Raw genomic sequence first — 15,334 nt, 5'->3', positions numbered from 1 at the left:
AGGGGAAAGTGTCAGGGGGAGGGAGGGAATTACCATGGGTATTTTTTTATAATCATGTTAATAAAAAAATTAAAAATTTTTAAAAAATAAAAAAAATAGGGACAGTCAAATTATCCTGATAGTACTAAAGGTCAAAGATGGAATACAAATATGGAATGCCAGGTGTGGTGGCAGAGGCAGGAGGTTTGCTGTGAGGTTAAGGCCAGCCTGGAACTACAGAATGAGTTCCAAGTTAGTTAGCATGGGCTAGAGTGAGACCCTACCTCAAAAAAAAAGGGGGGGAGCTTATTTCAAGTGCCAAAGAAAACTAAAAGTATCTTAGAAACAAAATGTGCCAAGTAGCACACACCTTTAATCCCAGCACTCAGGAGGCAGAGGTTAAGAGGATAACCTTGAGTTCGAGGCTACCCTGAGACTACATAGTGAATTCCAGGAAAGCCTGGGGTAGAAAGAAAGACCTGATCTCGAACGCCCTCCCCCGCAATAAAACACACCTGAGACAAGAATTGGAAGAAAGACCAATAATGGCTAATTTAAAAAACTTTTTTTTTTTTTAGGGGAATCATTTTCTTTTTTGAGATGGTCTCACTCTGTAGCTCAAGATGGCTACAAATAAACCCATGACAACAGTCCTGTCTCAGCCTCCAGAATGCTAGGATTAAAGGTAAATGCCACCAATCATGCCTGGCTACAATAAGCAGATATTACTCAAGAGTTGTCAAAGAGGAGAAACAATGGAAAGTGTAATTTTCAAAAATTTTCCTCATTTCCTAGTTCCTCAGTGTTTTGGATACCTGGATTATCAAATAAAACAAGATTCTTATTTCCCACCCTTCTTTCTTCTTCACTCCCATTAAGTCAACTAATACACCTCAATTTCTGTTAAATTCAGAAAATGTAGAGAGACTAGGTCCTATCATTCCCAAATAGTGTAACTAATATGAAACAGTCCTTGAGATTCCAAACTGAGTGGTCTCTGTGTCACAATCACACTGCCTTGAAAGTTCAGATGACCTGAATTTACGTCATGCCATGTGGAAGAAGTGAAACTAACAAAATAATACAATAAACTAGTTTTCCAAAGACAAGCAGGGGGCAGGAGAGATGGCTCAGCAGTTATGATATTTGCTTCAAAGCCTGATGGCCTAGGGTTTGATTCCACAGTAACCATATAAAGCCAGATGCACAAATTGTTGCATGCACCTGGAGTTCATCTGCAATGGCAGGAGGCCTAAAGCACACTCACTCTCTCTAGGTCTGCCTCATTCTCTCAAAAGAAAAACAGAAATTTAAGACAGGGATAGGGCTGGAGAGATGACTCAGTGGTCACAGGTATTTACTTGCAAAGCCTGACAGCCCATGTTTGATTACCCAGAGCCCACGTAAAGCCAGATGTGCAACATGGCACGCATCTGGAGTTTGTTTTCAGTGACAGGACCTACGTAAAGCCAGATGTGCAACGTGGCACGCATCTGGAGTTTATTTTCAGTGACAGGAGGCCTTGTGCGCTCATACTCTCTCTCTCTCTCTGTGGACCTCTTTCTACCTATTTCTGTCTCTCTTTCTCAAATAAACGACGCTTTTTTTAAAAAAAAAAGATAAGCAGAACTGGGGAGATGGTTGAGCAGTGAAAGGCACTTGCTTGCAAGGCCTGATAATCCAGGTTTGATTCTCCAGTAACCATGTAAAGCCAGATGCACGAAGTGGTGCAGGCATCTAGAGTTCCTTTGTAGTGGCAGAAGAACCTGGCACGCTCATACACACTTCCTCTATCTGTCTCTTTCTCTCATAAATAAATTTTTTTTTTTTTTAAAGACAAGCAGGTGGGCTGGAGAGATGGCTTGGTGGTTAAGGAGCTTCCCTGCAAAGCCTAAGGACCCAGGTTCAATTTCCCAGAATCCATATAAGCCAGCTGCACAAGGTGGCCAATGCAACTGGAGTTTGCTTGCAGTGGCTGGAGGCCCTGGTGTGCTCCCCCCCCCTTATCTCTTAAATAAATAAATAAATAAATATTTTTTCAAAAAGACAAGCAGGACTGGGGAGATGGCCTAGCAGTTAAAGGCATTTGTTTGCAAAGTCTATGGCTCAGGTTCAATTCCTAAGCATTAGGTAAAACCGTATGAAGAAAGTGGTGCATGCACCTGGAGTTCATTTGGAGTGGTAGGAGTCCCGAATGTCCATTCTCTCCCTCTCCCCATTCTTTTTCTTTGCAAATAATTTTTTAAAAAGTATATATATTTAAAAAAAACAATTAGAATGAGACAAGAAAGAAAAGACTATGGTAGGAAAAGCAATGGCATCATAGATATCTAGGAGGAGCTCATAGCATTTCCATAATGATCTCTGGTAATCAGCCTTAGTGGAAGACAACTTGAACAAACAGAATCTATTTTGCAGGCTGCCCCAGCAATACGGAGATTTCCCTCCCACAGCATCTCTGGATTACTTCCTAAATCACCCTGATGGAGTCTTATACAGACTATTATTACAGTAGTTCTTCCCAATTATTGTCTTGTGGATACTAGTGAATCAGAATATACCTGAAAACAAAAGATCCCAGGTCATCATTTACTTTATGTAATTAATTCACTGTAGGTAGTCATCTTAAAGACTGATGTACCAAAGAGAAACTGATATAAAATGAATCATGTGCAAAGCAATTCTAATATAATTAGCAACATTTTAAGACAAGATGGCTACCACATAGCTACTGACTCCCAGATAAACATGATGTCAAGTCCTACTAATTCAAAGAGGAAAAATAAAACCTGCCCTCTTTCTACTTGGCTGTTGTTTGCAAAACACTGTTCAGAGAGGCTTAAACATATTTCTTACCTCCGTGCAACGTAATAAAAAATAGGATTCCCAGCTTTGGAAGTGCCAGCTTGGTAGAAAATACTTAATGTTTTCAAAGCCTTGAACTCTTCTTTTTCATGTACCTGATGCCTAAAAAAAAAAGAACAGAGAAACTTAAGAGGCTTTCTATAGTTTACTATTTGCAAAAGTTTATGGTAGGGGGGCTGGAGAGATGGCTTAGCGGTTAAGCGCTTGCCTGTGAAGCCTAAGGACCCCGGTTCGAGGCTCGGTTCCCCAGGTCCCACGTTAGCCAGATGCACAGGGGGGTGCACGCATCTGGAGTTCGTTTGCAGAGGCTGGAAGCGCTGGCGTGCCCATTCTCTCTCCCTCTATCTGTCTTTCTCTCTGTGTCTGTCACTCTCAAATAAATAAAAATTTAAAAAAAAAAAAGTTTATGGTAGAATAAATGATAAACTGCTTAAAAATAATATTTTCTGAAGGGCAATTTGGCACCAAAAACTTCAAGTATTATCTTCTGAATTACAAACAACTTTAAGAGTGTCCTAACAAAACTACTGTACAGGGATATTCACTACATGATTTTTTTTTTCATACAAAAGTCTTTGAGTTTTCTTTTTCCCTCTGCATGTCAGTTTATCAATCTTTCCTTTTTTCTAGTTTATGAACGTTAAATGGATGAGGAAGGTTTTCCCAGTGCTTTCTTCTCTGATTCCCAGTTTATCTTCATAAATGATATGAACAACCTTTTCCAGAGAAAGATAAATTATTTAGTTTTAATGATATTTACATCCGAATCTCCCTGATTTTCAGTACTTTTTCATATTGAATTACCACATATATTGAAATACAACCTGAAAAGCAAGGCTTAATTTTGATATATTCTACTTAAGACTCAGTGTGCTCATTAATTGAAGATTAATATTTATGAATCCTGAAAAGCTCTCATCTATTGTCTCTACAAATACTACCTCTTCCACATTGTTACGAAGTGTGGTTTCTGCAACACCTACTAAACATACATCAGATCTTCTCATTCTGTCTTCTGCATCTCTTAACCTCTCCCATATTCTCCATTTCTTCATCTCTGCCTCCAAAATGGATTATAGGTAATATACTCAGAAAATACTGTTTATGCCAGGCGTGGTGGCGCACACTTTTAACCCCAGCCCTCAGGAGCAGAGGTAGGAGGATCACTATGAGTTCGAGGCCGCCCTGAGACTACATAGTGCAGGGAAAAAAGAGCAAAAAAATAACATACTATTTCTGTGTTTGCACAAGTATGTTATTTTTAACACAGGTTAAATATCCTTTATCCAAAATGTCTAAGACTAGATATGTTTTAGAATTTGGATTTCCTAAATTTTTGGAATATCTACATATATCTTGGGAATGGAATCTAAAAGCTTCATATACACCATACCCGACAGAGCCTGAAGGTAATTTTATAAAGTATTTTTAGTGCATCTGTTTTTGTTGTTATTACAACATGAGGTCATGTGGAATTTTTCACTTGTGGCACCATATTGGTACTCAAAAAGTACTAGGTTTTAGAGAGTTTTGATTTTGGTTTTAATTAGTCATCTATTTGCATATATTTTCTTTTACCTAGTATGTATCTCCTGTCCTAGTAAGATGTTGTTAGCTCAGACTATCATGCTGCTGGGACACTACCAACCTTTGTTTAATGTTAATGGAAGCAACATGGCTATCATTTGAAGCAGATGTACACATGCTTAGATAAATGACACCCAACTGTTCCAAAATTATTTTTCTATTTTTCGTCTTTTTTCCATGCTCCCTTCCCTGTTACCTCTCCCTTCTCTCTCTCTTATCTTCAGAACAGGATCTTACTCTTCAGCCCAGACTAGCCCTGGACTGGAAGTGATCCTCCTACTTCAGCCTCCTAGGTGCTGAAATTACACACATGAGCTATCACACTCAACTTTGTGCATGTGACTTTACATGGGTAATGGTGAGTTGAATCCAGGCCAGTAGGCTCTGCAAACAAGTGCCTTTAGCCACTGAATCATCTCCTCAGCCTATGCACACCACCCTCACCAAATTATTTTTAAGATGTGGGCTAACATCTTTTTTTCCAATTTCTACTTTAAATTTCTAACTTTATAGAAATTCAGATTTTAAAGAATAATTTCATTCTTGAAAAATAAAGATGAAATTCATCTAAAATTTATGAAGCACATCACACATGCTCCATTATACTATCCTAAGCACACTTGAACACATAAGATCATCTCATCGTTAAAAGTACATAAGATGGCCTAGAAAAGGACAATAAAAGGGAAGAAAGGAGCTTTTCTTAGAAAAAAATGGATAAGTGGCATGGGTGTTCCAAATACCATGAAATAAAAAATAGCTTTGTGGGGCTAGAGAGATGACTTAGCAGTTATGATGCTTGCCTGTAAAGCCTAATGACCCTAGTCCAATTCCCTAGCACCCATGAAAAGTCAAATGCACAAAGTGGTGCATAAATCTGGAGTCCATTTGCAGTGACTAGAGGCCTTGGTGAGTCCATTCTCTCTTTCATCACTCTCTGCTTACAAATAAATAAATAAAAATATTTTTTAAAATAGCTTTGTGGGTTTTTTGTTATGTAATTTTTAATTAGGTAATTTTTTTTTCTGTAGGAAATGGTCCCAAATTATACAGGAATAAACATCTGCTACTGTGAAAAAAATTTCAACAGTGCTAAAAATAAAACTTAAATTGGAAATAATGCTATATACTTATACATTCCTTTAAGGGCATTTTTAAAAACTCTTCTTTAAGAAATTTGTTCATTTTTATTTATTTATTTGAGTGTGACAGTGTGGTGGTTTGAATAGAATAGATGGCCCCCAATATATTCGGTTCTTTATTGTTTGTAGTTTGCATCTGCTGGCTACCTGGCTGGAGGCAATGTCACTGGGTGGATCTTTAGGAGTGGTGGTGGGTTTCAGATTTCAGTCTAAAGATATGCAAAGTACTGGAGTCCCTGAAGTGTGCCGTGGCTTTTGACCTTTTGGCTTGTGCTTCTTTCTCTCTCTGGTACTGTGAAGGCAGGCCAGCTTCTTCTGCCATTTATGGAACTTCCCCTGGATCTGTAAGCTTCAATAAATCCCTTCCTCCTTAACTGTGCTTTGTCTGGAAGTTCATCTGAGTGAACCTGAATCTGACTGCTACAGACAGAGAAAGAAGGGGGGGGGGGGGGGGGGGGGTGGATGGGTGCGCCAGGGCTTCCAGCCATTGCTAATGAACTCCAGTCGCGTGCGCCCCCTTGTGCATCTGGCTAACATGGATCCTGAGGAATCGAGCCTTGAAGCGGGGTCCTTAGGCTTCACAGGCAAGCACTTAACCACTAAGCCATCTCTCCAGCCAAGCACTCTTATTTAAAAATATTTTTTATTTTATTTATTTATTTGACAGAGAAAGGGGGAGTGAAAATGGGCATGCCAGGGACTCTAGCCACTGCAAATGAACTCCAGAGGCATGCATCCCCCTTGTGCATCTGGCTAACATAGGTCCTGGGGAATCGAACCTGGGTTCTTTGGTTTTGCAAGCAAATGCCTTAACCATTAAGCCATCCCTCCAGACCCCCTTTTTTTTGAGGTAGGGTCTTGCTTTAGCCCAGGCTGACCTGGAATTTACAATGTAGTCCCAGAGGGGCCTTGAACTCACAATGATTCTCCTACCTCTGCCCCCCTGAGTGCTAGGATTAAAGGTGTGCACCACCATGCCCAGCCAATCATATTTTGTTTAACAATATCAGTGAATTAGAGCCCTATGTGCCAAGAACTGGACTTGTATGTAATATGACAGGCACTTAAAATACAAACTAAGCAATAAGCAAATTTTTAGTGAATTAATGTCAGACTGGGGAGCATATACTACGAATCAAATAACCCCTAGCCAAAATGTTTAGGTGTAAAGTACTATGAAAGATACTTTAAATGATAAAATGTTTAGCAAACTACCTTCACTGTTAATATCAAGTGCCTAAAAGAATCTTTTAATTCACAGACTAGTTCCCTCCTAAATCAGATTCAAACTAAATGTCCACAGAAATGTTAATTATAGCGATATTGAAGCATAATTGTATTTTCTGTGTCTTAACCTGAAAGAATTTAAAATCATTAGCTTTTAAGAGTCTGAAAAATATTAGGGTGGTATAAAGAATTCAGTACTTGGGCTGGAGAGATGGCTCAATAGTTAAGGCACTTGCCTGCAATGCTTAATGAGCTGGGTTTAATTCTCTAGTATCCACATAAAGCCAGATGTACCAAGTGGTACATGCATCTGGAGTTGGTTTGCAATGCTAGAGGCCCTGGCATGACCATACTCACTTTTACTCTCTGTATCTCATTTTTTTTTTTTTTGCAAATAAATAACATAAAGAACTAGTCCTTTAAAAAAAAGAGTTCAGGGAGCTGGAGAGATGGCTTAGCGGTTAAGCGCTTGCCTGTGAAGCCTAAGGACCCCGGTTCGAGGCTCGGTTCCCCAGGTCCCACGTTAGCCAGATGCACAAGGGGGCGCATGTGTCTGGAGTTTGTTTGCAGAGGCTGGAAGCCCTGGCGCGCCCATTCTCTCTCTCTCCCTCTATCTGTCTTTCTCTCTGTGTCGGTCGCTCTCAAATAAATAAATAAAAAATGAACAAAAAAAATTTAAAAAAAAAAAGAGTTCAGGGCTGGAGAGATGGCTTAGCGGTTAAGTGCTTGCCTGTGAAGCCTAAGGACCCCGGTTCGAGGCTCAGTTCCCCAGGTCCCATGTTAGCCAGATGCACAAGGGGGCGCACGCGTCTGGAGTTCTTTTGCAGAGGCTGGAAGCCCTGGCGCGTCCATTCTCTCTCTCTCCCTCTATCTGTCTTTCTGTGTCTGTCGCTCTCATAAATAAAATAAAATAAAAAAATAAAATAAAATAAAAAAATAAAATATTTAAAAAAAAAGAGTTCAGTACATAAGTCAACAGAACCATGGGGTGGTATCTTAGGCAAATTAGTTATGCATATTGAATGCATTTTCCTTAATTATTCTATGAAATAGATCAATGCAAGATGATAAGCTATCATTTAATAAGACACTATTTTATAAGAAAATCAATACACAAAGCAAATTAATACTACATTCAATAACACGTAGGGTAAGAACAAGTTAGATTCCAAAATAGCATACTGTTAGTAAGCAGTCTGGTGATAAAATTTATTTCTCAACCAAAAACAAAGCAATCATCAAAGTTGTGTTTTACCTAGTCATAAATTCCTCAAACTTTGAACTGGTGAGGTTAAGGCTGGACCAATGTGTATCTGCCACAGGCTTGTGCTCTGGAGGACCCAGGTATGCAAGAAGTGTGGCCATCTTATCGAAAGGTCGTCTTCCAACAGCTTTATGATCCCTAGAGACAACAAACGACTCAGCAAGCAGCACTTCACAGTGTACAGTACTACACATTTCTTTAGACTGTAGCTAGTTACTTTTCATTTAACTAGTCCCTGTGGTTTATCAGCAGTATCAGAAAGACCTTAGTATCTTAGAAATATGACCATTTCCCACATATAAAATTTATATTTGATTTAAATTCAACTACTTTATAGGATTTATACTTTATTACTGATCAATAAGTGAAAATAACATTCTTTTCATATTCTACTTTTTCATTTATATTTGTGTTTGTGTGTGTGTGTGTGTGTGTGTGTGAGAGAGAGAGAGAGAGAGAGAGAGAGAGAGAGAGAGAGAGAGAGAAGAGAGAGAAATGGGTGCACCAGGGCCTTCAGACGTTACAAATGAATTCCAGACACACATGTCACCATGTGCATCTAACTTATGTGAGTCCTGCAGAATTGAACCTGGGCCTTTTAGCTTTGCAGGCTAGTACCATAACCAGTAAGCCATCCCTCCAGCCCCAAAATAACATTCGTAACTGTTTTTTTTTTCAGGGTAAAAAGTAGACATCTTGAGAAACAAATATTTTAGGAACATATGTAACTAGGGTGAATTTGATTTTAGTTGATCATGTTTTTAGGGGTGTGTACGTATGTGTATCTATGTTTGTGTATGATGCCTGGGTATGTGTAGGTACTTGTCTGGAACTCAGGGTTGAGGTGTCAGTCTTTACTTTCTACCTTGTTTTGAGGCATGATCTCTCTGTTTTTGCTGCCATCGCCAGACCAGCTAGCCCATGAGCTTCAGAATTCCTGACTCCACCTCCCATTGTGCATAGGCACACTGGGATTATAGACACATGCTCTACTATGGCCAGCTTTATGTGAGTTCTGGGGATCCAAACTCTAGCTGTTAGTCAGGCTTGTGTAGCAAGTGCTTTTACCCAGTGGGCCATCTCCCCAGCCGCTATTTGGTTTGTGAGAGAGGTCTTGCTATGTAGCCTAGGCTGGCCTCCAACTCAACAATTCTCCTACCTCAGCCTCCCAAATTCTGGGGTCAGTACCAACATGCTGCTTTGTAGCAAGTTCCTCCAAATTGAAACATTCTCTTGGAGGGTGGCGGGGGGGGGGGGTGTCCGTGGGTAGGAGGGGTAGGGAGGAAGGCAAGGCAACTTAGGAGATTTAAAAGGTCAAGAAGTCTGAGAAAACTGAAACTTAATAGGTTGTGAGACTCTACCCCTTTCCCCAAGGTTATATAAAGAATAAACATTGTTTTGAGAAGGGGGGGACTTACCTGTATTTTATTGCACATTATGGCTGACAATTTGTAAACAGGAAAAACTCAAGGCAATTTATTTCTTGACAATTAAAAGGTCAGACTGGGGGCTGGGAAGATGGCTCAGTGTTGAAAGGCACTTGCTTGCAAAGCTTGCTGGCCTGGGTTCAAGTCCCCAATACCAGTGGCACATACATCTGGTGTTTATTTGCATCCCTGGCATGTCCATACTTTATTTCTTCCTCTTTCTCTCTTTTTCCCTCCCTTCCTCTCTCCAATTAGTTAATTAAAAAAAAACTTTTTTAAACATCAGGAGCTGGGAATGATGGCTCATGACTTTATAAAGCAAGCTCCTAAAGGATGAGGAGGATTTCTGTGGTTCAATGCCGCTCTGGCTACAGAGTTAGTTGTAGGTCAGTCTGGGCTAGAGTGAGATCCTATGTCAAAAAAAGTAAAAACAAAGCAAAGCAAAGCAAAACAAAACATGCAAAAAAAATCAGTAGCTCAGTGGGTAAAGTGCTCATCTTGAAAGCATGAGGATCAGAGTTCAAATGGTCAGCACCCATGTAAAAGCTGATATGGTGGCATGTGTCTGTAGTGCCAGGATTGGGAAGACAAAGAGAGTAATAACCCTAAGGGCTTGGCTGGCTAGCTAGTCTAGCTTGGTTTAAGGGCCAATATAGCTAAATTGGGAAGCTCAAGGTTTAAGAACAGATTCTGTCTCAAAAAATAATGTTGAGAGCAACTGAAGAAGACAGATGTGAACCTCTGGCCTCCACACAAGTGCACACATGTATATGTACACCGTGTTATCACAGACACTAATATGCATCATACACACATGCAAACAAGTCAGCAGCAGTTGTAGGTAAGTTTATTGACAAAAATGAGTTAACTTTTGGCACATAAATAAAAAACTTAATAGTGATTTCTCTTTCCAAATCATACTTCTTACTGCAAAAAGCTGCAAAGTAAAATATACTATGATCAATGTTTATTTATTTGAGAGAGAGAGAGAAAGGGGCCGATGGAATGGGCGTGCCAGGATCTCTAGCCATTGTAAATGAACTCCAAATGCATGCACATCTGGCTTACATGGGTACTGGAATCAAACCTGGGTCCTTAGCCTTTGCAGGCAAACACCTTATCTGCTAAGCAATCTCTCTAGCCCACTAATATAAATTTAAATCAACAGTGTCCATCTTCCTCAAGACTGGGAAATCATACCTGTTGCTGGAAAGATACTGGCCAATTTTCTCCTGATTGTTCCAAAGTAGACGATGTAAAGCAAGCACATTGCCATCACTGATGAAGGAAAGGCTATGATTGACTGCATCACTTGTGGGACAGTCTGATGCTATGTCAAGGAAAAACCTTCAAAAATGCAAATTAGAATTGTCAATACCAGATACACTTATACTTACATGTGAGTTAAATTTATACTAAGTATAAATGATACTGTTTTATTTTTGTTTTTCGAGTTGGCTTCAGAGTAGGCTCCAAAGTCAGAAAACAATGGATTTAGATAGATGAGATCTGTAGAGAAGCTAGTATTTTACAGATAAGGAAATGGAGGCCTAACCAAGGTGAAAGACTACCCCAAAATTATACAACCTGTCTGTCAGAGTCAGGATCAGAACCTTGGTTTTCTGGGATTACAGGTGTAAGCTATTAGGCCCAGCTTTTTAAATGTGGGATCTGAGTTGCTTCCCAACCCTGATTTTAGTTTTTATTTATTATTTTTATTTTTGGTTTTCCAAGGTAGGGTCTCACTCTAGCTCAGGCTGACCTGGAATTCACTATGTAGTCCCAGGGTGGCCTCAAACTCATGGCAATCTTCCTACCTCTACCTCCCAAGTGCTGGGATTAAAGGCATGCACCACCACACCCAGCTCCAGGTTTTAGTTTTATTATTATTATTATTATTATTATTATTATTATTATTATTTGAGAGAATGAAAGAGGCAGACAGAGAGAGGGGAAGAGGGAGAGAGGGAGAGAATGGGCCTCCAGCCACTGCAAAGGAACTCCAGATGCCCCCTTAAGCATCTGGCTTATTGTGGGTCCTGGGGAACTGAATTGGGATCCTTTGACTTTGCAGGCAAATGTCTTAACCGCTAAGCCATCTCTCCAGCTCTAGTTTTAGTTTTCAATAAAAAGAATCATCTTTCTTGCTTACACATTGTAGAAGCTTCAAGTCTTTTACTTTAGTAAATGTTAGCAAGGCCTCTTGGTTTTTAAGTAAGAAAACTACCACCAACCATAAGAAGAACATAGATTTATTTCATAACATCTTTTATAGCAAGGGAGAAAAACCGAACACAGGAACTTAATGTAGATCAATTATCTGGACTAAAGTGAAACTGAAAACACCTGATTCAAAAAAAAAAAAAATCAATCAAGTGTCAGGCTGCTTACCTTCTTGCCAAATCAAAGTTGCTTTTCACAAAATCATTAAAAGGCCGCATATGTTCTTCTTTCGTGAAGAGAACATGATTGGCAATACTCTGTAGAATCTAAATAATCATACAGGGTTATAAATGACTATGAAATCCATATATATTTATTCTTTCAAAATATAAATTTTCCATTGGTAGTATTTCTACTTGCAGTTAAAATAAATTATTTCTCATTCAACATATTACTCTAGGTGTTTTCTATTCTTTCCAAATAACAGTAGTTATATATACATATTTTTCATATAAAATATAATTTAAAAACTTGGATATCTTCTTAAGTGAAAAAGCTTATTATGGCCTACATTTCTGTCTCTTTCAAAATTATCAGAATTACACACAGCAGAAAATTATCCTTGGAAGACAAGACATTTGCTAGCACATTTTCTTGTGATAGGGCCCATTAGGTACAAGTCTAATAAATTCCTTTGTAGTATAAGCCAATGAATCAGAAAGCACATTAACATTAAGTTCATAAGAAATTACTTAGGAGTATAAAAACAGAACAGTTGGAAGGGAATTAAAGATTGCTAAAGTTAAAATGACTCACCTTTGACATTAACTTCAAGCCCCTTTCAATTCTAGGTGGTGGCTTCTTATCTAAAATGCCTGCTTCATATGGTGAGACAATGGCAGGGTTGATAAATCTGAGGAACATGGCACTTCCTACTGCACCAATGCTGTTCTGAGGGAACCGCTGGCTAACCACCTAAGAACAAGGAGTTGAGAATTGAGTACAAAGTTTGAAGTTAAGTAAAGAAATGGGAACAAAGAGTTCACAATCGGAATCTATCAATCCTCATGAATCACAGTTTTTTTTTCTTTCATCAAAAACATCATAAAATAAAGTTTGCCCTTAACTGTAATCTTTTATCATTTTAAAGTATAGAGGGGTCTCAGAGAGCTTAAGAAAACCTTCCTCGTAAGAGAGACCTGGAAAAAAGACCTTATTTTATCGTTATTGCAGTGCAAGTCTAATGGGTAGCAAAAGCAGACCCAATTTCACCAAAAGATTAATACATTTTTATAAGATTAACAGACATGAACGTGTGATCAACTCTTATAAGGTGAAGGTATATCTCTCACAACATGGCCCCAAACATCCAATACCTAACAGTTTATATTGCATACTTGTTAAAACTGATTTTTTTTTCATTTTTTTGAGACAGGGTCTAACTCTAGCCAAGGCTGACCATGAATTCACTATGTAGTCTCAGGGTGGCCTCGAACTCATGGTGATCCTCCTACCTCTGGGATTGAAGGCATGCACCACTGTGCCCGACCAAACTGAAATTTTTGAGACAGCTTACCACACACAAAATATTTTCTCAGATTCCTGCTGAGAAAAGACTTATAAGTAATGTTAGTGCCAGCTTATTTTCTTCATCAGCATGCTTCCTAATATAAGAACCTATCTATTTAAACTGCTGGAAAAATGGGAACTCTCTGAGACCTAAAAGAATGATGTCTGTTATTATTCTGCCAAATAAATAAAATTTAAACTCAAGACATAGATGCTCACCCTGAAAAGCAATATGAACCCATTAATTAAGAGATTTATTTTGTCTTCAGAAAATGTTCTACCTTAAAGATAAAACAACAGGCAAATGGGGAAAAATGTTATAAAATGGGCTCAGCTTTCATCTCTTCCTAGAACCCTACATTTTTAGTTAACATAAGAGAGCGACTCTGGAATTTACATTTTATATATAATACACATATTTATTTTTTATAAATAATTTCTGGACATCTGTAACTATTCTTGCATGGCATGAACTGCTATTTAAAACAGCAATGATGAAGGCCCAACACTCAATTGAGAACCTAAGAACAAGCCTACATTTCAAAGGGCATGTGGATGGGTGGGGGAAGAATGAGCAAAGAGGATTTGTGTTCAAAATCTCACATGACTTTTCTTTACTAGGCCTCAATATATCATGTCACAAATTCACACAACTTATTGGTTCCAGCTTAGCTTAGGAAAGAGTTACTTTTTCTTCATTCTATCTCCTTAAGTGTTTCATGGAGTCCATATTTTAAACATGTCCTTACTACTATCTGTAATATGAAAATTATTTTCTCAGATAAGAGAGTCTTGTAAAAAATGACAAGTGAGGTGCTCTTAAGTCCTACCTTCTCAGCTTCCCCTACAGTGGAAAGCACAGGAAGCTTCTCCCTTACACTTTTTGAGTGCTTACTATATACAGAGAACCTGGGAACAAAAGAAGGGAAACTGGAGGAGTTGACTAAATAGAGCTACCTTAGCAGGATGGTTTTAAAACCTAAATACTGGGCTGGAGAGATGGCTTAGCAGTTAAGTGCTTGCCTGTGAAGACAAAGGACCCTGGTTCAAGGCTCGATTCCCCAGGAGCCACGTTAGCCAGATGCACAAGGGAGCGCATGTGTCTGGAGTTCGTTTGCAGTGGCTGGAAGCCCTGACATGCCCATTCTCTCTACCTCTTTCTCTCTCTGTTTGTCACTCTCAAATAAATAAATAAATGATTTTTTAAAAAGCCTAAATACTGCTTTTTTTCTCTTTAACTGTGATACAGGTTTAGGTATAAAATTAGTAAGAAAATTCTAGAGTCTTTACTATTTCAGTACAGTATTTAAGCATATGGGGCCTAGAAAACTTTCAAATCTGACAAAAAGAAATATAGACAAAATTCATCATATAATTTCAAAGATTCACAGACAACCACTGATACTGTTATTTTAGAATTCCTTATTTTAATTAAAACAGACATTACAATAATAAATAAGATGCTAAAGGTTTTAGAGAGTTTGCTTACAAGAGAAAAAAATTAAAAACTGCCTTTGTTTGTTTGTTTTTGGTATCAGGTATTGACTCCAGAGCCATGTGCATACTAAAAGGCATTATAACTGAGCCACACTCCCAGCCCCCAAATGGCTTAAGATTTAATTTTAAGGAGGCTATTTAAAAATAATTAACAGGGCTGGAGAGATGGCGTAGTGGTTAAGCGCTTGCCTGTGAAGCCTAAGGACCCCGGTTCGAGGCTCGGTTCCCCAGGTCCCACGTTAGCCAGATGCACAAGGGGGCGCACGCGTCTGGAGTTCGTTTGCAGAGGCTGGAAGCCCTGGCGTGCCCATTCTCTCTCTCTCTCTCCCTCTACCTGTCTTTCTCTCTGTGTCTGTCGCTCTCAAATAAATAAATTAAATTAAAAAATAATAATAATAATAATAATTAACAATGTATTCTGCTTAACCCACTAAAATCCTGAAATAGGGCTGCAAAGATGGCTCAGGGATTAAGGCACTTGCTTGCATAGCCTAATGACCAAAGTTCGAGTACCCATGTAAAGCCAGATGTGCAAAGTGGCATATACATCTGAAATTTGTTTGCAGAGGCTGGAGGCCCTGGCATGCCTATTCTCTCTGTCTCTCTCCTTGCAA

General features: G+C 38.9%; 1 protein-coding gene across 6 annotated transcripts in view; it reads right to left on the bottom strand.

Moving 5' to 3' along the window:
• Nf1 (neurofibromin 1) overlaps positions 1-15,334 on the bottom strand; it is a 281,308-nt gene that overhangs the window by 117,167 nt on the left and 148,807 nt on the right. For all 6 annotated transcript variants that reach the window (XM_045158367.1, XM_045158370.1, XM_045158368.1 and 3 more), the window contains 5 exons: positions 12,471-12,629; positions 11,883-11,980; positions 10,692-10,838; positions 8,056-8,202; positions 2,836-2,946 (listed from right to left, as the gene is read on the bottom strand). In XM_045158367.1, the coding sequence (XP_045014302.1) occupies positions 2,836-2,946; positions 8,056-8,202; positions 10,692-10,838; positions 11,883-11,980; positions 12,471-12,629 (662 nt within the window). The remainder of the gene's footprint in view (positions 1-2,835; positions 2,947-8,055; positions 8,203-10,691; positions 10,839-11,882; positions 11,981-12,470; positions 12,630-15,334) is intronic.

Source organism: Jaculus jaculus, chromosome 9, assembly GCF_020740685.1.
Source record: "Jaculus jaculus isolate mJacJac1 chromosome 9, mJacJac1.mat.Y.cur, whole genome shotgun sequence".
Taxonomy (NCBI): domain Eukaryota; kingdom Metazoa; phylum Chordata; class Mammalia; order Rodentia; family Dipodidae; genus Jaculus; species Jaculus jaculus.
The sequence above is the reverse complement of the archived record's forward strand: the minus strand, read 5'-3'. Positions and strand labels throughout refer to the sequence as shown.